This window comes from Toxorhynchites rutilus, chromosome 2, assembly GCF_029784135.1.
Source record: "Toxorhynchites rutilus septentrionalis strain SRP chromosome 2, ASM2978413v1, whole genome shotgun sequence".
Classification (NCBI taxonomy): Eukaryota; Metazoa; Arthropoda; class Insecta; order Diptera; family Culicidae; genus Toxorhynchites; species Toxorhynchites rutilus.
In genome coordinates, this window is record NC_073745.1 from 302,831,805 (window position 1) to 302,856,716 (window position 24,912).

The 24,912-nt window shown below is 39.5% G+C and overlaps 2 protein-coding genes across 3 annotated transcripts in view; one reads left to right on the plus strand and one right to left on the minus strand.

The window, feature by feature from the left end:
• Window positions 1-12,967: 12,967 nt before the first annotated feature.
• On the minus strand, window positions 12,968-14,675 carry LOC129768830 (SAC3 domain-containing protein 1). Its single transcript, XM_055770744.1, has 4 exons — window positions 14,522-14,675; window positions 14,278-14,457; window positions 13,361-14,198; window positions 12,968-13,156 (listed from the first exon to the last, which is right to left on the minus strand). The coding sequence occupies exons 1-4, from the start codon at window positions 14,578-14,580 to the stop codon at window positions 13,076-13,078; spliced, it is 1,158 nt and encodes a 385-aa protein (XP_055626719.1). The 5' UTR covers window positions 14,581-14,675; the 3' UTR covers window positions 12,968-13,075.
• A 9,792-nt stretch (window positions 14,676-24,467) lies between these two features.
• Window positions 24,468-24,912, plus strand: part of LOC129769914 (COP9 signalosome complex subunit 3) — a 36,076-nt gene continuing 35,631 nt past the window's right edge. Inside the window, exon 1 of one of the 2 annotated variants that reach the window (XM_055772449.1) lies at window positions 24,468-24,903. In XM_055772449.1, coding sequence (XP_055628424.1) covers window positions 24,849-24,903 — 55 coding nt within the window. In that variant the 5' untranslated portion in view covers window positions 24,468-24,848. The remainder of the gene's footprint in view (window positions 24,904-24,912) is intronic. The other variant, XM_055772450.1, reaches the window with a different exon arrangement.

The window sequence follows — 24,912 nt, forward strand, 5'->3', positions numbered from 1 at the left end:
ACTCGCCACAGCTTTCACAGTTGGAAAATTTCTTCCCATCCAGCTTGTGACATATTTTACAGTAAATTACATTCAATGGCACGTCGCATTACCACCACTCAGTGTCGGATTGGAGGTAATTTTAACCTGTAATTGAACATTTGCGATGACAGTGGTACAGTGTCGACTTTCAATGTGGGGTCATAATTTGGACCTCGAACTCTATGTTTACAAAAATGTCCAACTAAATATGTCGCATCACAGGTCCGTCCAATTAGCTAAATGTCGAGATAAGTGTAAATTACTGTACTTTCAATCTAGAAGCGATTTAAGAATTGGTGAAAATCAATAACCTCAGAACAACTGCCAAATTCACATACTCATCATATCCTGGCAAACAAATTATGAAAAAATCAATTTGTGTTTTATTATTATTTTGGATATTATTTTAGAAAGCATTGAACTGTATTTCGTGAACTCTTTTGACGTAGGACTACGTCTAACCGGAAGATATAGGGGGTGAAATGGAAATCTAGGCACTGAACAAGTAGGAAAAAATGCAAGATTTGGAACTCTTATAACTCGAGCATTTCTCAATAGATCGCAAAGGTTTTTGCATCAATTGATAGGAAATATATCTACACATCTATCATAATGAATAACATTTAATTTTTCTTGAGATAAAGAATTAAATAATTGTGAAATATCAAGCATTGTCCAAATGCACTATGTGCCCATTTTTGATTGGTCCATTTTGTGCTCCTCAAATCGTACCGACCAAAACGGGCAACCAGAGCAGCAGCGAAATAGAATGAAGCACGATTGGAAAGGAAAAAGAAAAAAAATGAACGAAACATTGGTCGCAGTCTCACACATGCGTAATTCTCGAGCCAGCCAGTCAGCTTAAAAATCCCCGCTCCGCTGCCGTAACGATCATTCTCATTCAAACCGTACACCACATCGTTTCGCATCACAACACATCAACAAACCAACCCAAGCAGCCATGTCTGGACATGGTAAAGGAGGAAAAGTGAAGGGAAAGGCAAAATCCCGCTCGAACCGTGTTGATCTGGAATTCCCCGCAAGGGTAGCTAGGCCGAGCGCGTTAGTACTAGTGCACCAGTCCACCTAGCCGGCGTTATATAGTTTCGGCCGCCGAAGTGATCGAGTTAGCTGGCAAAGCTGCTCGCGACGATAAGAAAACCCGCATTCGGAACAGAACACATTCGGTTCGGTGAACATCAAGACAACAACAGGCAGTTGCAGCGAGTGGCGAGTGGCAAACGCAATCGCAAAACGGCAGCTGGTAGCAGAAGAAAAAAGTTTGTTCTTTATTAAATCTGCTTTGGTGGCAAATCCAGAACAAGGCGGCATCGAGGGCGTTCGAAATGGTTTTTTTTTCCAAAACCACGAGTACAAAGTTTTCTAAATTGGAACCATTCCATAAAACAAGGCGCTTATCAGGGCCATTAAACCTTTCAAAAAAGAGTTTACGAAATACAGTTCAATGCTTTCTAAAATAATATCCAAAATAATAATAAAACACAAATTGATTTTTTCATAATTTGTTTGCCAGGATATGATGAGTATGTGAATTTGGCAGTTGTTCTGAGGTTATTGATTTTCACCAATTCTTAAATCGCTTCTAGATTGAAAGTACAGTAATTTACACTTATCTCGACATTTAGCTAATTGGACGGACCTGTAATGCGACATATTTCGTTGGACATTTTTGTAAACATAGAGTTCGGGGTCCAAATTATGATCTCACATTGAAAGTCGACACTGTACCACTGTCATCGCAAATGTTCAATTACAGGTTAAAATTACCTCCAATCCGATACTGAGTGGTGGTAATGCGACGTGCCATTGAATGTAATTTACTGTAAAATATGTCACAAGCTGGATGGGAAGAAATTTTCCAACTGTGAAAGCTGTGGCGAGTGGCAAATGCAATCGCTAAACAGAAAGGTTTAGCCGAACAAGATGGGGATATCGAGTGATAACAAAACAATAAACTCTTTAGATTGAAGATAATTTTGTGATCCTGAAAAGGACCCTTTTTAGCCTGCATGTGAATCCAACGAGCGAACAAATCGTAATGAATGTATTTTTTTGCCATCGCTGCCTTTTAACGCTCATTCGTTCGTCTCGTTGGACTCGCCCCTCTGGCTGAGTCTGCCGATTTGTATCTATCCTGTGAGCGTGTACCGCTAGAGTATAAAACTCGCGGATCCCAAAAAAATATCTCATTTTCTTTCAAACCGTAAACCAGTGTGGTTGTACGGCATCGTTTAACATCACATCGCATCACATCATAAAAAGAAAACAAGCAGCAACGTGGACGTGTGGACGTAACAAAGGAGGACATGTTAAGGGAAAGGCAAAGTCTCACTCGAACCGTGCAGGTCTCCAGTTCCCTGTTGGTCTCATTCACTGATTGCTCCGCAAGGGTAACTAGGCCGAACGGATTGGTGCCAGTATACCTAACAGCGATTATAGAGATAACTGATGATAACTGATGTTGAAAATTGACTGACGTTACATCTGCATTGCATAGAGAAATAACTAAGGAGCAACACGATGAGCTATGTATTTCCTGCTGCTCTGTTCTTATTTTAAAAGACTTTAATCCGAAGGTCATCCGTCCCTGTATTTACTGTTGGTTTTTCAAAACGCTCGTTTTCAGAAAGCTCGTTTATTTCTCGACAGATCGTAGAGTTCGTCTCCAAAATCTCAGTTCTTTTTCATTTTTATTTACTTTGTTTGCGGATACTACAAATCTTACAATTCATTCGTCTCCGAAACCACAGCTTAATGTACGGTAATGTGCTCAATAGTGAAATATATGATAGTGAATGAGCTGATGACCACCTATGCATTCCCTATCACAGCCATAATTTTGATTGTACGATATGTGTATACGCCGAAAGATGCCCGACGTTGAACATTTAATAAGTACAAAGCCTTCAGAAAAAAATCAAGAATCAAGTTTGTAAAAAACGCAAAAACACAACACCAAAGGTTCTTTTCAGAACCCCCAACATGTTCATAAAGAGTAAACAGTAAACTAATCCATTTTTCAGGTAGATAGGTAGGAATTCACGTAGGAGAAGAAAATAAAACAATATATTTAAAATATATATTTAGCAAAAGCTGTCCCCTTTGTCCTACGTCACTCCGGTTATGTCACCGACATTAACCACCCGTCTTTTTTTTGAAAGGTTTAATGGCCCTGATAAGCGCCTTGTTTTATGGAATGGTTCCAATTTAGAAAACTTTGTACTCGTGGTTTTGGAAAAAAAACCATTTCGAACGCCCTCGATGCCGCCTTGTTCTGGATTTGCCAGCAAAGCAGATTTAATAAAGAACAAACTTTTTTCTTCTGCTACCAGCTGCCGTTTTGCGATTGCGTTTGCCACTCGCCACTCGCTGCAACTGCCTGTTGTTGTCTTGATGTTCACCGAACCGAATGTGTTCTGTTCCGAATGCGGGTTTTCTTATCGTCGCGAGCAGCTTTGCCAGCTAACTCGATCACTTCGGCGGCCGAAACTATATAACGCCGGCTAGGTGAACTGGTGCACTGGTACTAACGCGCCCGGCCTAGCTACCCTTGCGGGGAATTCCAGATCAACACGGTTCGAGCGGGATTTTGCCTTTCCCTTCACTTTTCCTCCTTTACCATGTCCAGACATGGCTGCTTGGGTTGGTTTGTTGATGTGTTGTGATGCGAAACGATGTGGTGTACGGTTTGAATGAGAATGATCGTTACGGCAGCGGAGCGGGGATTTTTAAGCTGACTGGCTGGCTCGAGAATTACGCATGTGTGAGACTGCGACCAATGTTTCGTTCATTTTTTTTCTTTTTCCTTTCCAATCGTGCTTCATTCTATTTCGCTGCTGCTCTGGTTGCCCGTTTTGGTCGGTACGATTTGAGGAGCACAAAATGGACCAATCAAAAATGGGCACATAGTGCATTTGGACAATGCTTGATATTTCACAATTATTTAATTCTTTATCTCAAGAAAAATTAAATGTTATTCATTATGATAGATGCGTAGATATATTTCCTATCAATTGATGCAAAAACCTTTGCGATCTATTGAGAAATGCTCGAGTTATAAGCGTTCCAAATCTTGCATTTTTTCCTACTTGTTCAGTGCCTAGATTTCCATTTCACCCCCTATATCTTCCGGTTAGACGTAGTCCTACGTCAAAACTTTCTGATGTCCGGGCTATTTCTGGTGCGATTCGCATAGCTTGTTGTATATTGTTTGTCGGCTGCAATGGAGTTGCCTAGCGGCTTCTGCGTGGGACATTTCTCCGGATTTGACTTTTTCAAGGCACTGCATTGAATCTGCAGTGGAAACTACAGTATATTTCCGAGCATTATTATCCTTCCGATAGTTCCTCATCTTCCATTTCTTGTACCTAGTTCCATTCTTGTACCTACAAAAAAGTAAACAAACATAACCTTACAATATGGCTAACGGTGGATAATTTATCGCTCTCAATTTTTTTTTCAAAAATAATTAATTTAAACGATAAAATAACGTTGCTGCTGCTGATATATGACAAACGAATAGTTCTCTGATAGCTTTACACACTAACCAGTATTTAAAATTGTAAGAACAATGTATACGGAAACATTTTTTCTGGAGCTTCAAATCACTACCGCTCGACGTTTCGAGGTTTTTTAATTTACTGAAAAGGAGTAGTTGCGTTTAAAAAAAAATGGGTGGGTTATATCTATGATATAACCGCAAGGTTGACGTGGGACCACCTTAGCTTAGTAATAATTTATTTGTATTTATTAAACTTTTGATTGAATGAAACAATTTCCGAATTCAATTGAATTCAATATAGGGTAGAAGTATCTATCATCGCAATAGTACCTATTACGGTAATACGAGTGAGTTTTTTACTAGTTTAGAAAGCATATGTTATTTTTAAAGGCTCTAATATGATTTTTAAACATCAGAAATCTCTCCTTTGTCGATTTTGGTACGCATGAAACATTGTTCTTTTGTTGAAAAATTTAGTTTGAAAATAGTGTCTCCCATTGATGCTTGCTTCTTAGCATTTTACTAGGGAATATGCGGTCAAAATAAAGAGATTTTTATGCTGTGAAGTGGCTATTTTGATGCAAACACAGTGTAGACGCATACATTACAACCTTCTTGATGTTGTGATTAGACTAATTTATACGATTTTATCGAAATAAACATGTTTTTTGTATTACCATGATTGGTACAATTATTCATCCATGTGCATATTATCGTAATACCGAAAGCAGCCCTGTTCCTACTATGGTTGTACGGAATCGCTGCAAAGCTGAAAAGCAGAGATGCTATGTTTCTATTTTGGTTGTAGGAAAATCTAACGTTTTCACGCTGTGCAATTGCAATTGCATTTTTGTATTAGGCACTCACCATAATTGGTACAATTTTACATCTCATCCATAATCGTAGCATGCGCAAGTTGCATTGTTTTAATTATCGTAACATATGAAACATCATTATTTTTCGCGGTCGGTTTTGGTCACAGTGCATTGTTTTTTTCAACTTTGTGAATAACGGATTCATTTTCAAAGCTTCAGGTAATTATAAATATTGTATGATTATACAGTAGAATCCCGATTATCTCGGAAAGCTCTATAGAATTACTATGGAACTCACTTTCGTGAATGATCAGGGTTCTACTGTACATCTAGAAATAATTATCAACGATTATCATACGTTTTGCAGTATGTCACCCCGACGAAAGGAAGTTTCACGTGAGAAATACTCCGAGGAAACGATTTCACGATGCATTCAGGCTATCAACTCCGGAATGAAAATTTACACTAGCTGTAAAAAATTCGGGAAAATTCGGGGATACTATCGGATTGGAGGACGTTGGAAGAACAAATTCAAACCAGGGCCAAAATGTGTACTATCAAGAGAAGAGGAGCAAAAAATTGTTGGCTGGTTGAAAAGAATGCAGGATCGAGGTTTTCCAGTTTCCCGACATGCTCTGCTCTTCAAAGTAAGTGAATATTTGTCATCAAATCCACGGATCACACCGTTCCGTAATAATCGACCAGGTGCGTAAAATTTTTGAAAGGCTTGAAATCTAAACAATCATGCTGAATGTTATACACAATTCCAGGACGAAAGTGATTAACTGGTTTTATGCGACGCAATCCCGGATTTTCGTTCCGTACTCCAGAAGCAGTATCCGCGGCAAGTAGCCGTGTGAGCGAACAAGATCTTCGCAGATGGTTCAAGATGGTAGACGAGTATGCGACTGCAAACCTGATACGTGTAATTTTGGAGGACCCCTCAAGAGTTTATAACGGGGACGAAACAAGTTTTTATTTTCACCCCAAAACAAAGGAGGTCGTTGCCCTCACTGGATCCCGCAACGTTTACGAAGTAGAGCAAGCTCCCGGGAAACAAAACATCACCGTAATGTTCGCCTTTGGAGCGTCTGGAGTTGTAGTACCACCACACGTGATACTCCCTGGGCAACGCATCCGAAAGGAAGTTGCTCAAGGTTTTCCTGTGAACTGGGGTCTTGGTCAGAGTGACCGAGGTTGGATGGATACTTACAATTTTCGTGAGTATATTGTGAAAATATTCCATCCATTCCTCGTAGAACAAGGCGTATTGTTCCCAGTGATTTTCTTCGTCGACGGACATGCATCACACAAAACACTAGAAGTCGCCGATGTATGCCAGTCACTAGGAATCGTGCTGATTTCGTTATATCCAAACACCACTCACATCACACTTTAAGAGGGTTTAAACTTTTCAGTTCACTCGCCTCTAGGCTCTTTCGTGTGCTTGCAATGCCGATTTCGCTGCTTGGTTTTAAAGTCTGTGTTAGGGAACATTTTTCGATGAGAACAAAAGTCCCCCTACTTTCATGTATTTGCAATGCCGATTTCCCCAAGGCTGCTTGGTTTTGATGGCTGTGTTAGGGAAACCGTAAATCGGGCCAATCAAAACGATGCAGTTAGGGCGTTTAGATAACGCCTAATATTTTGCAGTTATTCAATTGTTTATCTAATGAAAAACAACATTTTGTTAGTTGCGATAGATGCGTAGAAATATTCCCTATCAAGTGATGCAAACATCTCTCCTATCCAGTACGAAATGTTCGAGCTATAAGCATTCGAAATCTTTCATTTTTTCCTGCATGTTCTGTGTTTAGGTTTTCATTTTACCCTCCATATATTCCGGTTAGACATAGTCCCACGTCAAAAAATGGATTCCGTGTATGTGGAATATATCCTTTTGATCCGAATGCTGTGGATTATTCCAAGTGTATTGCGAAGGCAACATCTACAAAGGATACATCGCCAATGTCTGTGGAAACACCTAAAGAAACTATGTTAACAAATCTACCAGAAACACTGAAAACCCAGGAAATCTCATATCCTACGGATCAGAACTGTGATGCGGAACCGAATGTTAGCATCAGTATGGATAGAATTATAGAAGCGTACGACTTGATAGGAGCCCACACAATTGCCAAAATCGTTAATCTGTTATGTTAATCTGCTTACGCGGGAGGAAAGAATTATTCGATATTTTTATCGAGAGTTTGTCCGTCCCCATATTAAATTCCACGGTCTGTCGTCATCGACAGAAAATGGTACTTCATCTTTCATGCAAGTTGAACGTGATCGTGATACTGATGCTGTCGAAGAATATGTTTTCGGATCTCCGAAGCCTATGGACATTGACATGAACGACTGCGAAATTATTAACGTTGATGACATCAGCACTTGTTGCAGTATGGTAGCAGAGTCCACTTCCGGACAGCCAATAGAGAATCCTTTGGAAAAATCTAACGATATCAGGTTTGGTAGGTACATATTCGTCATCAAATGATGCGTATTTTGCTATAAGTGAATGTGTTTGGTTTCAGCAGACAACGAAGAAAGCATTTATCTGAGAGAACTGGCTACCACAGGAACAGAGACGGATGATTTGGCTCAATTCAAAAATGATACGGCAAAGAATTTCAAAAATAGTAAGTTTGTAGTAAGCTAGTATGGAAGAAATGACAATTTTTTAATTTTTGTAGATAAAACGCTACACAACAACACTGTTCTTATTGATGGGATGTTGCAAGAAGTCAAGAACAGAACAGAAACAACTGTTAGACGTAGACTTTCGGATATATTCAAGGTTCCACCCACACCCCGTCGCAGTTGCAGACACCGCAACTACGTTAGAAAATTTCAACCAATTCTTACAGCTGGACAACGACTCGAAGAAATTCGTAAGGAAGAAGAAGTTAAAATGGAAAAAGAGCAACAAAAGAAAAGAAGGGCATTGGAACGTCAGGAGGCGAAAATTCAGCGGGAAGAAGCAAAAAGAGCTAGGCTTGAAGAGCGTGAGCGTAAGAAAAAAGAGCTAAACAGAAAAAAAATCTAATCCAAAGCTAAAAAACAAGCGTGTTACGATCAGAAACTGAAAATTTTTCACTCCATACACAAATTAATGCATTTATGCATGACTGTACGAATATATTAATAAATTAATAGAGTACGTTGTCTGGCGACGGCGTTGTCTTTTAACACAAATTAATTTTTATTCTATTCTCCCAATCAGATATCTGAAAGCCCCGAAAAACGACACAAAATAAAAAAAAACATATTTGAAATTGTTATTTCATTTAAAATCAAGTTACATATGATCCTTGTTAACGTGCAAAGAAACTTACTGAAAATGTAAGCCTCCATCGTTAGGTGTTCAAAGAAGTCATCATCATTATTTAGAATTTCAAAGAATTTTCGCGTTCAAAACAAGGAAGTGTTTCTGAAAATGTGTGATGATCTGAACTTCTTCACAAATACATGAAAACTAAAGTTGCGTATTGTTCATTCCAAGGATACGAATAGCACTTCAATCTTCTGGTAAAATTTGTACTACATCTCAAAACTTCAAATTTAATGCTTCAAAATGACGTATATCTCATTGATTTTTCACGAAGTTACAACATTTCTAAAATTACTTAAAATTTCGGCTTCGCGCTTTGTTCCCATAATTTGTTGTCGAGTGTAGAATTAACAACACAGTATTGCATACTAGGAATAAGATTTAGAGGCAAAGTTTTAATTAAAAATTATTATTGACGTATTATTTCAATCCTATTAACATTTTTTCCATGTGACATCGACTATTACCATAATAGGTACATTTATTACGAAACTACAGGAACACTATCACCGTAATGGGTACATGGAAGTAAAATTTTCAAACATGTTTTTACCCAATTTATTCGAATAATCATGGAAATATCAGTGATAATCTTCAAGAACAGAGTTCAAACTGCTAGAAAAAGTATACTTTTGTATACTTTTGATCTAAAATAGAGTATTTATTCGCCATTTTCTGCAAATTGGTGACATATGTCCTCCATAATTGGTACACTTACCCTATTTGGGTTGTGAGACCGTGTTAGGGAAACGCACTCCAGTCTACACGAAGGCAAGCGAGTACAAAAGTATTCACAGTGTGCATGTATTTGCAATGCCGATTTCCCCAGACACCTTGGTTTAGAAGTCTTTATAGGTAAACAGATTTCAGTCGGAACAAAAATACTCCCGACCTGCATGAACTTGCAATCCCAATTTCCCTAGACAACTTGGTTCTGAAGCCTGTGTTGAGGAAACATTTTTTAGTCGGAACAAAAATGCCCCCGATTTGCATGAATTTGCAATGCCAATTTTCCCAAGCTCCTTGGATTTGAAGTCTGTGTTAAGGAAACACATTTCAGTTGTACCAAAAATGCCCTGACTTGCATGTATTTGCAATGCTAACTTCCCCACGCTCCTTGGATTTGAAGTTTGTGTTAGGGAAACACATTTCGGTGGGAACAAAAGCTTCCCCTATTTTCATGTATTTGCAATGTCGATTTCTTTTCTCTGTCGGTGTGCTTGGTTTTGAAGTCCGTGTTGGAGAAACCGTAGAGCGGGCTAATCAAAACGAGGCAGCTAGGGTGTTCAGATAACGCTTAACATTTTACAGTTATTCAATTATTTTACTAATGAAAAATAACATTTTGTTAATTGTGATAGATGCGTAGAAATATTCCCTATCAATTGATGCAAACATCTTTCCGATCCAGTAGAAAATGTTCGAGTTATAAGCACTCGAAATCTTGCATTTTTTCCTGCGTGTTCAGTGTTTATGTTTTCATATTACCCCCATATACTCCGGTTAGACGTAGTCCCACGTCAATAACTGTCAACGTGAAATGGTAGAAAGGTTTTGTATGAATGAATTATCACAGATAATACATTTTGTTTTTTTCTCCGGACAGTTACGGGAACATGGTGGGATGCTCATCCAAAAGACCTAATACGGCTGTACAAAACTACAATACTGTCAGTCATGGAGTAAGTGCGATTCACATACAACATACACGTCACGTTCACGTCCCGTCACGTCACGATACGTCAATGATTCTACCATGCAATTCTCATGAAAACATTCACATACACCAGCAACGTAACGACCCGTCAGCATACGTTCAACGAAAACGACCGGCAGGGTTTGTAGAAAAGAATAATTGACGGAGACGGACGGCTCGTTTGGTTTTTGTCTGGGCTTTGTGTCTCGGCTTTTGTTTTGATTTGGTTATACAGTAATTTACATCTACATCGACATTAAGCTAATTGAACAGATCTGTGATGCTTTTTTAGATTTGTTTAATTAGACATTTTTACCTCTAGTTGGACATTTTTGTGAACATTGAGTTCGGGGCCCAAATTATGGCCCCACATTGATAGTCGCCACCAGTCGCAAATGTCCAAATACTGGTCAAAACCGACTCCAATGCGACACTGAGTGGTACCTCAGCATATCGCTTTATAAGTAACTTACTGTACTTTTTATGCCAACATATCTCATAGCTCCAAATTTCGGAGTGAAAATCATTCGCGACTAGTTGAAAGAATTATTCTATTTATTATTATTATTGCATAAGGGTCGGACTACGGGGTTTAAGCATTTAAATGATTGAATTCAATGATTCTCATTGCATTTTTCAAAATTTTGAACTGATTCTAGGCATGCTGATTTGAAAGAGGACATTGTAATTTAAAATTGTTGTAGATGGCGACACCATGAATAAAATTAAATAAATTATTCGTTTGGCATTTGACGTGACGGTGCTGGTGGAAGCATTGACTGCATGTGTGAATTGGTGGAGACGTTGACGGAACGTAGACGTTCTTCTCCGTAACGTGCTATGTGAATCGCACAGTATGGTTCGTTTTGTATCCGTTGTGCCGCTAAAAACCCGCATCATTAAACTGGAGAGGATACAGTATCGTTTCTTGCGTTTATGCTTAGGGTGCATGCAATCAACACACAACATGAGCCTTGAAGTTCTGGCAGGTGTTTTACCATTGCAGGTTCGGTTTTGGGTACTGTCCTATCGCTTCTTAATCCGAAGCGAAATCATGAACCCATTAGTAATTGAGAATTGTAAGAAGGTTCTCGAATTGAACAAACGGTCGAGATCCATGGATCTGTACTCTCATTACATTTCTCAAGGAATAAAACCTTCAGCAGGCATCTTCAATAATGTTAGAGTTCCGAACTTCTGCAGATCCACTGGTTTTGGTATCTTTAATGAACATCACACTAGCTTCCATAAACTTGAAGCCCCTGTTCAGTGTATGTTGCCGAACTGGCTGCAATATATCATGCAATTAAGACCATTGAGTCCTTACCACCTGATCACTATTTTATTTTCTCGGATAGTCTTAGCAGTATACAAGCCATTCAATCCTTGAAACAACAGGCGAAAGCATCATATTTTCTTATCAAAATTAGGGATGCATTGAATTTTCTTGTTGATAAAAGTATTCGAATCACTTTCATTTGGATTCCTTTCCATTGCTCTATTCCTGGTAATGAAAAAGCGGATACATTCGCAAAGATGGATAGTATACAGGGTACAGTTTTTGAAAGACAAATAGCGTATCGGGAATTCTGCTCCATTCCCCGACAGCAGTCTCTCACCAGTTGGCAAAACCAATGGAACAGAGGTGAGCTCGAAAGATGTCTATACTCTGTTATCCCCAAAGTTCCAACGAAGGCTTGGTTTAAAGGGCTAGATCTTGACAGAAATCTGATTAGAACTATGTCCAGATTGATGTCCAATCATTTCGCGCTAAATGCCCATCTCTTCCGCATAGGTCTCGCTACTAACAATTTATGCAATTGTGGTCGAGGATATCATAACATCGAGCACGTTGTTTGGTCATGTAATGAATTTTGCAATGAAAAAATCAAACTGGTTGCCGATTTAGAGGCTCAAGGAGTACACTCACGCATGCCAGTTCGCGATATCTTAGCTACTCGCGATCCTAATTTAATGTTCCCCATATATGTCTTCCTAAGAAGCGCTAATATTACTATTTAGGTCGCATCGCCTACTCCCACTTGTCCATTCTCCCTTCCTTTCCTATTACATAAGCAGAACTTAGTACCCGTTGAGATAAGATCATTACAGGAGCTATAAACATAGCAAGGAGGCAGTCACTACCAAAGGATACCGTTGCTACATCAACTGGCGATGTAGCTGTTACGACCCACCACAGGCACTGTTCCAGACAAGCATAATACCGACGAGGCAACGAAGGAATAAATTATATTTTTATATTGTTCAGTAGTTTAGTTATTGATTATGTAGTTATAATATATTCAAATAGTTTAAAAATGTACTGCTTGATGATGGCTCTTTATCCACATGAGCCTAATTAAATGAATAAAGGAAAAAAAACATTGAAAAACACTTTTATGTAAAATATATGGCCAAACTACATCAGTTTTGGGAAACATGAGTTTCCAAAGATATAATTGAAGTTCTTCTTAACATTTCCGTTTTACCCCCACCTCCCCTAAACTAAATTTGTAGTCGACTTACCTGCAAAACAATCACATTGAATGGTAGTCAACTTCAACAAAAAAAAACACTCATACAATGTATAATATATTCGTACACCAAATACGCATTTAATTCACAATAAATTCAATAGTTCACAAAAACAGAGGTTCATCAGTTGAGTATCCCAACAAATCCACAAACTACTTGTCGAGTAGCATCCCAGAGATCGACTTCAACTCGTTCAGCTTCCGGTCAACAAACTCCACCCGACGAGGCTGACGCTAAAAAACCAAATCAGTCAGATAAGCAACGATAGAATGGTTGAGTGAAATTAACCAATTAGGCGAGTACAATCGAACGCGCGCACTTTCGCACTGAATTGGACGCGGCGCGGATACCAAACTACGCCGCCAAGCCTCATCGGAGCAGTGCGAACGTTTGCGGCTTGCGGTTCACAGCTACTGTCTGCGTGTCCCAATACTTACTGTCAACTTGTTGCAATCGAAGCGGGTCTTCTCGAATTTCACCGAACGTCCGATCAGTTCGTTACGCTCCGTCGCCGGCCGCTGCTCAAAGCTATCATCCCACCAGTTGTCTTTTGGTTCCCGCTGCTTGCTAATCACCCGCTCATCGCTTGAATGGGTTTCCAGTGCCTTCTGCTCCCCGAGCTCGAGGTTGTAATGTTTGCAGTCTTCAATCAGTTCCTCGCACTCACGATCCTGATAGTGCAGAACGTGAGCAATCCATTCGAGCGGAACGGTTAGAGCTTTACTGTGGAAGGCGTGCGAAAACCGAAACAGCAGTTGTCTTCTCATTTCGGGAAGTTTGAGCGATGCAACGGCTGCCGCCAGTGGTGGTAAAATCCGCATTTGCGCAAGAACTTTATGAAAGTTGCAACGAAGATACTCAACGTTCATTAGAAGTTCCGTCTTCAACTTTTCTTTCAAATCCTTCCGAAGGCCGATTCCTCGGGTGAGGGCCTCGGGGCTTCCCAGATTGAATGTCAGATAGATGGATTCCATATTGATTCTTCTATGAGCATCATAACTTACTAACTGGTCATCGAGATCATCGTAGCAGCGAAGGACTTTCTTGAGGCATTCTTGCAAATGGGTGCTGCAAATTTTCGGATCATATTCGCTAATGTGATGCTCGCAAAGCTCATAAGCACTATACGCTAGGAAACGCACAATCGGCTCCAAAATATCCAACGTTTCCACGGCGTTCAGATCTTGCATTACCACCTCTTGGCGAACGGCTCGTAACCGATCGAAAATGAACTCGTATTTGTAGGCATATGGACGACGAGTGTCCTGGAAGACGCTAAAATCACAAGAGTACCAAACACATCACCCACTGACTCGTGATTTGAATCATTTATTTTACTTGAACTGAAACTTACTCACTCAGAAGGTATTGCACGGTTCGTTTCAAAGTACGCACAGTTCGAATCTCCCAGTGCTTGGGTTGTCGCACACCGGCCGCTGAACGCGCAAATTCCTTTATCACCCGGGCCAGATCGGGTTCGGTTTTGCTACCTAGTTTCCGCTCGTAGAAGTGAAGTAGCTTTTCCCGAGTGCGCCTATAAAAGTACATACGATTTAGTGTGCCTCTTGTGAAACTTGATTTATCAGATTGGTAGTAACATTTCAACTTCCGACTTAGGACACATCGTATCACAGCTGCCGCGAATGTAGATTTCCATTGCAAATACAAACTATGCTTATAGAAGAGGAAATGCATCGATTGCAACCTCTCAGCTCAGCTGCATTTGTTTATGTTGAAATACTCAGTGTGACGTTTCCGTGGCATTGAGCGCAAATTTGATAAACAACTCGAAAAAACAAAAAAAAAACTCTAACGGGATAACACGGCCAACATGTTTTCCTACACTCAAAGAAACAATTAGTAAATATGACTAATATTGAAATATATTCGACAAAAAAATTAGAGGAACACCCAGCAAACATTAAATCGCATAACAAGCGTATCTATAACATCATATGCCCTAAAATTTGGTTGGCATATAATGCGCCTAACTGGCATATGCATGCAAAAATGGAGGCCATATACATACATGGCAATGCTTACCGAATTTGTTTGGATGAATATGCAACTTTGACCGGCTATAATAGCGATTATGTTGAAATTGAATTGCGATCTAATATGAATATATTCATGAATTGTCAAAGCACTAAATTGCCATACTCATATACGATTTATTACATACATAGGAGAAAAAAACAAATGGCGCAAAATATTTTCGTGAAATGTTTATTATATCCTCACGAATCGCCATTTTTATATATGAGTATTCATGTTTGTAAAAATAATAATTGTTTGATTGACTTGTGTTGGGAGTGGAATATGAATGTTTGAAATGGCACAGATTGATGTTTGGTGAAAACTGCTCCGATGTGGTTTCGAACTCCGGTCGTCTGGATTATCATCCACCAGCTATCTCGCGCGGCTATCTGAAATTTAATTCAACAGCGGGTAAAACTTTCGAGTGCATCAGCATTTCATTGACATTTCAATGTGATGTAATATTTTCTTTATTAGGATCTAATATGATTTACTGTTTCATGATTTTCTTCAGCATGCAACACGATTTACTACAGTTCTGAATCGATTTAAATTATACGCTTATATGACACACAAACTGCATCAGCGTAATATACGCATATGATGCGGATTAAATATATTTTACGACAATGTACATCTTAAAATTGATGTTTATTATACCGAATTGCGACTTAATTTGATAATGGTATATAAAATCGAGTTTTTACATTTAATGCGATTTCAAATATACACGATACATACTTTGATTGATATTATATGCGATTATGATTTATTCGGATTTCTTATAAGACTTGGCACGTGCAAAATTATACGATTTAATGTTTGCTGGGAAATCGTCATCGCAAAAGCTCATCATGAATATGGTACAGATTTTTCCATAATAATTTTGCAGGTGACAATTGGTTTCAACTCAACTTATTTTATGCGTTTGATACAGAAATTTTTCAGAAACATTACACAGCAAAATGAATTTTTCGGATGAATGTTTTCTTTGCACGAAACCAAAGATTATTTAATCTGACTTGCAAAATGTGCATGAACTCATAGCCTCTTAGTTCATGCAATTTCTGTAATGCGAACTAAATTTCATGTTTCATGTTTCTGTTAAAAATTATTCTACGAAAAAATGTTTTAGGATGAATAATTTCTTTCCGTGCATAAAAGAAACGAAATGAAAGCAATAAATACTGCAACATCGGGTGATAGGTTTGCACATGATGTTCTTGAATTATAAACATCGTGTTTGTTTACACATGTTTATGTTTGTATATCATTGTTCGGATTTGGGAGCACCACAAACTTATATTCTATAAATATTCTATGCAAGGGCCAGTGTTTGCTTCGACGAATGCATTATTTCATAACAGAGTTACAGCGTTTCAAAAATGACTCAAAACTCACTTTCGATGTCGCAGTGCTCGCGGAGAAAAACTACATAAGAAATTTATGATTACTATTGATTTTATACTAACCTTGCCCTTATTTTTTTGCTCTTTAGTTTCTTCAAAATTTCATTTCTATTGTTTTGGTCAGTCTTCAGAATGCAACTCGGTGCTGACGCGCAACAGGATTTTTGTACCCAGTTCAGCTCCCACTCCTTGTGCACACATGCGCTCTGGCGAATGAGCACGCTCCGAAACACAGTTGAAATGTTTGGTTGTCAGCACCGTTCTTATGCCCAGTTTTAAGCTAATTTTTACGCTGAAATTTGCGCCGTATTTCTATACTGCGCGCTTGAATCTGGATTGCTCTCTCTGTTGAGATATTAGGCTGTCAAAAAAGTCCTGCGGTATTTTTATTGAATTTTCATTTGTTCATAAAATTAGTTAAAATCATCTGTTTTAAGTCAAATATGCGCCGTTTTATTCGATGACTTGTTCCCAACAAGATGCCGACTTCATAATACCCCTGTTATAAAAGCTCGCTTCCTTATTGGCAAAAAAACTCGGATAGCCAATTTTCACAGGCCTCTTTTGTGGCTAACTTCTGACTACCTAGCTCGTTCGCCATGGACAAAAACAGGTGGTATTCACTTGGTGCAAGGTCCGGACTATACGGCGGATGCAAAATAACCTCCCATCCGAGCTCCCGGTGCTTCTGGCGCGTCACCAAAGAAGTGTGTGGCCTGGCGTTGTCCTGATGGAAGACAATGCGGCCTCTGTTTATCAAAGATGGCCTCTTCTTCATGAGTGCTACCTTCAAGCGGTCCATTTGTTGGCAGTACAGGTCCGAATTGAGCGTTTGGCCATAGGGAAGCAGCTCATAATAGATTATTCCTTGACAATCCCACCAAACAAACAGCAGAACCTTCCTGGCCGTTAATGAGGGCTTGGCCACCGTCTGAGCCGCTTCAGCGGGCTTCGACCACTTTGCGACCGTTTGCGCTTCACGTTGTCGATAAAAGTGACCCACTTTTCATCGCCAGTCACCATCCGCTTCAGAAACGGGTCGATTTTGTTGCGATTCAGCAGCGATTCACATGCGTCGATACGGTCAAAGATGTTTTTCTGCGTCAACGTGTGTGGCACCCATACATCGAGCTTCTTTGTGAATCCAAGCTTCTTCAAATGGTTAATAACGGTTTGATGACTTATCCCCAGCTCTTGGCCTATGCTACGGCTGCTACTATGCCGGTCTTTCTCGACTAATTCAGCGATTTTGTCGCAATTTTCGACGACAGGCCTTCCGGAGCGTGGCGCATCTTCGACGACCTCTACAACAGAACGAAAACGTTGAAACCATCGTTGTGCGGTGGAAATGGAAACTGTATCGGGTCCATAAACTGCACAAATTTTATTGGCAGCTTGAGATGCATTTTTGTCTTTGTCATAGTAGTACTGTAAAATATGTCGGATTTTCTCTTTATTTTGCTCCATATTTGCGACACTATAACTCACGAACGACTTAACCAAACAAAACACTGTCAAGGACTATATTATAGCGCGCAAAAATACCTTTCCAACAAGTTATAGTATGGCTCGATTCTACTCAAGCGCAGCGCTGCGTTTGTTTTCTGAAGACTGGTTTTGGTTTTCCTCCGCTCAAATCCGTTTTAAAACATTACTTATGAAATTCGAATAGTTTACAAGAGAACAATTCAACGCCAAATTAATTATTTACCCGATACTCTTCATTTAAAAAAAAATCATTTTCCAAAAAATCATAGCTCTGAAACCTGCTGCCGATTCAAACTAATTTTTGAGAAATCAATCAACTTTCTATGGAAATTTAAAGTAATATTCAAACAGTTGAGAAAACATTCTCATAATGTCTGTTTAAAATATTGTTATATGCAGGTAGTTAAGTAGCTGATCTACAATATTTCAGGAGGTGATAGAGGATCATATTTGATGAAAAAAACCTTCCTCGCTTGTGGTCATCTCATCTAAGAAACAATTATTAAACTTTCCTTGAGATCGATTTTTTTTGCCTAATTTGACTCAAATTCAAGAAGTACGCTGCTTAGAACGTTTCAATTTCTTTCATTTGAAAGATGAGAAAATTTTGCATAAAAATCTGTAATAAAACATTTAAATTAGTGGAAGATTAGTGGCGAATGGAATGGAATAGTGGAAGAAAATTCTTGTGGTTCCAAGGAAGGAATTGAAGAGTAGTTGGAGAACTTCAATTTGATTGATAACAATCCAGTTTATCATGCATTTTTGTAAAATTAATAAAAATCCATTAATTTCATGTGTTTTCTTTACTTCTGAAAAGCACTTGGTTCATTAATTTAAATGTTTTGCAACTACATTCTACATATGCAAAATTGCAAATGAGCAGCATAATCATTCTAAGTAGCGTACTTTTTAAATTAGAGTCTGTTCAATGCATAAAATTTGGCTCAAGGAAAGTTCAACAACTCTGTCCTAGTTGAGAATTGACCATATGTGGAGAAGGATTTTTTCGTCAAATGCTAACCCCTATCATTTCTTGAAATAATCCGAATCAGCTACCTCACTCCATATTTGTTTTTATTGGAATATTGGCTCATTTGTTTTAAATTTGACGACTATAGGTGAGTGGACACCCAGTAAACATTAAATCGTATAATTTTGCGCGTGCTAAGTCTTACAAGAAATCAGAATAAATCATAATCGCATATAATATCAATCAAAGTATGTATAGTGTATATTTGAAATCGCATAAAATGTAAAAACTCGATTTTATATATCATTGTCAAATTAAGTCGCAATTCGGTATAATAAACATCAGTTTTATGATGTACATTGTCATAAAATATATTTAGTCCGCATCATATGCACAAATGACAAATGATTTACAAATATGGACTTCTGAATATCAGCACTCGAAATTGCTGATGTTCGATGAAAGTTACAACGGCAAACATCCCTTCTAATGAAACATGCAGCAAACGAAGTGAACTATGCCATTAAACGCCAATCTCTGATATATACCACATCGAATTTGGCACATTACATCGCATCGCTTTGCAAGATTGCCAGATTGATTTATTATATTCATTATAATAATAATCAGAATTTAGTTGAATATGATTGATAAAACAATTTATATAGTGAAAATTGGAATAAAAACTTAATTTTTATTATTCCAGTTCAATGATATTATATATTTGGTTTCTATAATAGGGAAATCAATGATCCTTTTCTTAAATAATAAAATCGGCAACCAGGAATGACTGATCCTACTGCATAGAATGTATTAGGTTATATCATATCGAATCATATGTTTGAATTTTAACCGCTGTTGAATAAAATTTCAGAAAGCCGCGCGAGATAGCTGGTGGATGATAATCCAGACGACCGGAGTTCGAACCCACATCGGATCATTTTTCACCAAACATCAATCTGTGCTATTTTAAACATTTATATTCCACTCACAACACAAGTAAATTGAATAATTATTATTTCTACAAATATACATACTCATATATAAAGATGGCAATTCGTGAGGCTATAATAAATATTTTACGCCATTTGTTTTTTTTTCTTTATCTGTAATAAATGGTATATGAGTATGGCAAAAGTCGTATTAGGTGCGTTGACAATTCCTGAATATATTCATGTTAGATCGCAATTCAATTCATCCAAAGTTGCATATTCATCCAAACTAATTCGGTAAGCATTTGCTGTGTATGTATATGGCCTCCACTTTTGCATGCATATGTCAGTTTGGCGCATTATATGCCAACCAAAATTGAAGGGATTTGATGTTATATATACGCTTGTTATGCGATTTAATGTTTTTAATGATTTCTTGTAAGACTTGGCACGTGCAAAATTATACGATTCAATGTTTGCTGGGTATACAGACATTATTATCCTAAGACTAACTGTTCTCGAAATATATTCACTGTCAAGAGAGAAAGTCCACTGTGTATCTGTGCCCAACAAAAAATACAAAATTGTGTGTGAAATCCTGTCTAAATTTGTGTTAAGTTATATCCATCTGTATGCGTAGTTGTTACTGCAGGAAGTCCCAGCGGGGCAGCTGGCATCCAACCCATAAATGCAGGCAAGTACACCTTCATTCCGAACAATGCGCTGCCTGAAATGCGAAACACTTCTAGCTCATCGCCATCTTCGGGCCACCAGCGTCCGACAAACGCATCGACACAGCGGAACGATCCTGTAGCTCATCATCCTGTGCTTCCGGTTACTGACTGTGGTGATTGTGATAGTCTCTCGCCAAAGCAACACTTTCTCTCCATTTACTACCAAAATGTCAGAGGCCTTCGCACTAAAACTTCACGCTTACAGCTAGGATTGTCGAGCAGTCATTATGATGTTGTCATTCTTACCGAAACATGGCTCCGGTCCGATATATGCGACGCTGAATTATCATCCGATTATTCACTTTTTCGTTGTGACCGTAGTGAAGCAACCAGTAGCCTCACAAGAGGTGGCGGAGTGCTTGTCGCAGTGAAAGCCACACTGCACTGTACCGAGGTTTCGATACCTCATTGTAGTACGCTTGAGCAAATGGTAGTTTGTGTGAAACTATCCAACCGATATTTGTACCTCCTCGGCATTTACTTTCGACCAAACTCTGAGACGGCGTTGTATTCCAACCACACTTTCGCTGTTCAGTCCTTGACGGACCGATCTTCGGCTAACGATATCGTTTTATTGCTCGGCGATTATAATCTTCCGCATCTGCAATGGGGTTTTGATGAGGATGTCAACGGATACTTGCCTGTGAATGCTTCTAGCGATCCAGAACTAATGCTAACTGAATCCATCTCATCCTATGGCCTCGTACAAATCAACTCTATTCCAAACATCAATGGCAGACTACTTGATTTGGTTTTTACAAACGCTCCCGATAATTTTGAAGGCCAGCCGCCGATATCACCACTTCTACCCGTTGATCCGCACCACCCACCATTCGAACTACAAATAGACATGCAGAGCTGTGTGCATATTTCAGCCACAACTGATTCCTTTGACCTGGATTTTAGACGATGTGATTTCAACTCTTTAAATAGCGTATTTTCATTGGTCGAATGGGAGGTACTTCTTCAAGATCGTACAGTTGATTCCGCCACCCATATGTTTTATGATACCCTGTTTGAGATCATACATTCGAAAGTACCCCGACGCCACCGTTCTATTAATAGGAACACCAGGAAGCCTTGGTGGACTGCAGAGTTGCGAAGGCTGCGAAACAAACTGCGTAAAGCACGCAAACGATTCTTCATCGATAAATCAAACGAAAACCGTGAATCTCTTCGCATCGTGGAAACATGCTATAAGGATCTTGTAGAGAACAGCTACAGGGCCTACCAGCAGAGACTTCAATCTGATATGAAACGGAACCCTACGGCGTTCTGGAAATTCGTTAGAGAGCAAAGAGCGAGTAATCGAGTACCACAAGTTGTCGAATACGGTAACACAACAGCAAACCTACCTGATGAAGTTGCTGATCTTTTTCGACGATTCTTCCAAAGCGTGTTCAAGACTGAGCTGCCTCAACCAGGATCTGGATGTTTTCGCAACCTACCGTCGCATCATATCCACCTACCATTCTTCAATTTTACCCACGAGGAAGTTTTAAGATCATTGCAAAAACTAGACGCGACGAAAGGAACTGGAGTGGACGACTTAGCACCTATCCTGTTGAAGAACTGCGCTTCATCATTGGCCTTTCCTCTGACAATACTCTTTAACAAGTCGCTCGACGAAAGAACATTCCCTAGCCTATGGAAAACTGCGAAGATGATTCCTATCTACAAATCAGGCAGCTTGCGGCGCGTTGAAAATTACCGTGGAATATCCATCCTTTGTTGCCTAGGGAAGCTACTCGAATCACTGATCCACACAGTGCTACTGTCTGCAGCGAAATCGATGATATCTGAGTTCCAGCATGGATTTGTACCCCATCGTTCCACAACGTCCAATTTATTATGCTACACCAACGTGCTCTTTCGTGAAGTTGAACACAGAAATCAAGTGGACTCTGTTTATATTGATTTCTCGAAGGCTTTCGATACTGTTCCGCATATTCTTACAGTGAGAAAAATGAAGCACATGGGTTTTCCTGATTGGATATCCGATTGGTTGATGTCTTACCTGACCGGTAGGAAAGCTTTTGTTGAGGTGAACTCAGCACGATCCACAACATTCGATATAGCGTCCGGAGTCCCCCAAGGAAGTGTACTAGGGCCATTGATATTTGTAATCTTCATTAATGACTTGTGCCTACGAATATCTTCTGGAAAACTATTGTTTGCCGACGACCTTAAAATTTTCCGAGTCATCAAATCAGCTGCGGACTGCTGCAGCTTGCAGGCCGATATCGATTCTCTAGCGCAGTGGTGCAAAGACAACGGCATGCGTGTGAACACAAGTAAGTGCAAGGTGATCACCTTTAGTCGTTGCTACGAGCCGATAGACTACCGATACAAGATCGACACTCTTTTCTTGGATCGTGTACATTCTATCCGTGACTTGGGTGTTATCATGGACTCAAAGCTACGTTTCCACGATCACATCTCAGCTATCACCTCCAAAGCATTCTCTATCCTGGGATTTATACGTCGGAATGCGTCACAGTTCACCGACGTATATGCACTAAAAGCTTTGTACTGTAGTTTAGTGAGGAGCAACTTAGAGTACGCTGCACCGGTCTGGGCCCCATACCACGTTTCCGAGATTGTACGTATCGAGCGTGTACAGAAATGTTTCATTCGATTTGCATTGCGACATCTCCCGTGGAATGATCCCGTCCATCTTCCCCATTATTCGGAACGTTGTCGTCTAATCGACTTGGAATTGCTCACGGCAAGGCGACTGAAGATGCAACGACTGATTGTATTCGACATCCTCAGTGAAAACATCGAGTGTGCCGATCTTCTTCTGCATATTCCAATAAACGTTCCTCAACGTCAGCTGCGTTTCTCCGCATTAATTGCTGTTCCCGGACATAGAACATGCTATGGCTACAATAATCCATTCAGTTCCTGCCTTCGAGCCTTCAACAATGTCTGCCAAATTTTTGATTTCAACATGACCAAAGATTATTTTAAAGCTAGGATTAAGAATATATCATAAGTATAACCAGTCTGTACGATACTAAAAAAAAAAAAATAACAATATATATAGAAAGTTATATTTGATGAAAAACCATATACTCATATCATGAAACCTCACCCATTATGGTTTTGTTTAATTTTTATAGTTTTAGGCTATGAAGGTCTATGCCTACTCCGTACCTAGAAAAGATCAATCATAGGAAATAGTTTGATCGCGTGTTTACGCGAGGTATTTTTCAAATACTGAAAAAGTTCAATGATTTGAGAAAAAATATATTTACGTTTCACTGGGCAGCATTCTCAGACGGCTAAAACCGTTTATTGATAAATACGAAAAGTTTTCAAATTCCTAATGTGTAACAAATTTTATTTAATTTTGAATGTACAGGTACACCCGTATTTAAGAAATTATTCTTCCTGTCCACGTGGACTCAGTCTACACCCCCTCCCACCTCTCTGTGGACAAGCGTGGACATTTTATTACTCCCTACCCCCCCTAAAGTTGTCCACGTGGTATGTGGACAGCCCCTAAACAGGACGTTTAGAAAGCTTGGTCTCGACTTTCAATAGAAGTGACAAAAATCAAGGCGCCTAAAAGTATATCCTAAGGTGGGCCAATATGCTAAAACCGCTCTGCAGCCATCTTGGAAGCCTACTGTGTTTTGTTTGTAAACAAAACACAATACGCTTGTGCCCAAGCTCTCTCGTGATCAGTCTGTCTCTTTCACGCTTGAAGCAAATCATTCCCCTTCTGCTTTCTTCCGTACAATTTTTTATACCGCTCCCCTAACCAACTTAGTGACGGAACGGCCTCACCTAGTACCATAGACCCGTCTTGACAAAAATCTTCGTGGTGGCGTACGAGTTCGAGTTTGTATCGCTGAATGAAAATTCGTTTCGTTTATTAACCTTGACATTTTCCAAAAAAATCGGGCTAACTTCACCTCACGTCAGATTGTTTGTTCACATCCACACAAGACACACGCCAAATTGCATCTGTGTGTGCCACAGTCTGGCAGAGCCGCCGTATTGACGACAACTCGCCGAGGTTTCGCATTTTTCAGCCTGAACCGAATGTCATTTTCAACTTTTCCCGTCGTCACAATCAATCGAGCTAGCGAAAACTGTACTCTCTAGGTGATATCGGTTTCGCAGATTAGCCCAAACTTAAAAATAACCGCGGTGCGAGATTCAGTGTTCAGCTGCATTTGTGCGAATTGCAGACGGAAGCGAAAGCTATGCGCCAGTAGTGTGTTCTGTGGTTGTGGTTGGAGCGCACTCACTGAAGGGAAATTTTCGTGGCCGGAGGTGGCGATCTCGGGTTTCGCTCTTGTTTGCAACGATTCAAAGGAACGGAACGGGAGCCGACAAGGATGGCATCGCCGCTGGAGCATTACGTGAACCATGTTCGCTCGATGAGTAGCGCTGGTAGGCCAG

Bases quoted from the DNA above. Each gene is read 5' to 3' on its own strand.
- LOC129768830 (XM_055770744.1), bottom strand. From the start codon at position 14,580: ATGGAAATCTACATTCGCGGCAGCTGTGATACGATGTGTCCTAAGTCG. The intron at 14,458-14,521 runs GTTACTACCAAT...GTACTTTTATAG, and splicing joins CCTAAGTCGGAAGTTGAAAT to GCGCACTCGGGAAAAGCTAC. The intron at 13,157-13,360 runs GTAAGTATTGGG...TTGGTTTTTTAG, and splicing joins TCGATTGCAACAAGTTGACA to CGTCAGCCTCGTCGGGTGGA.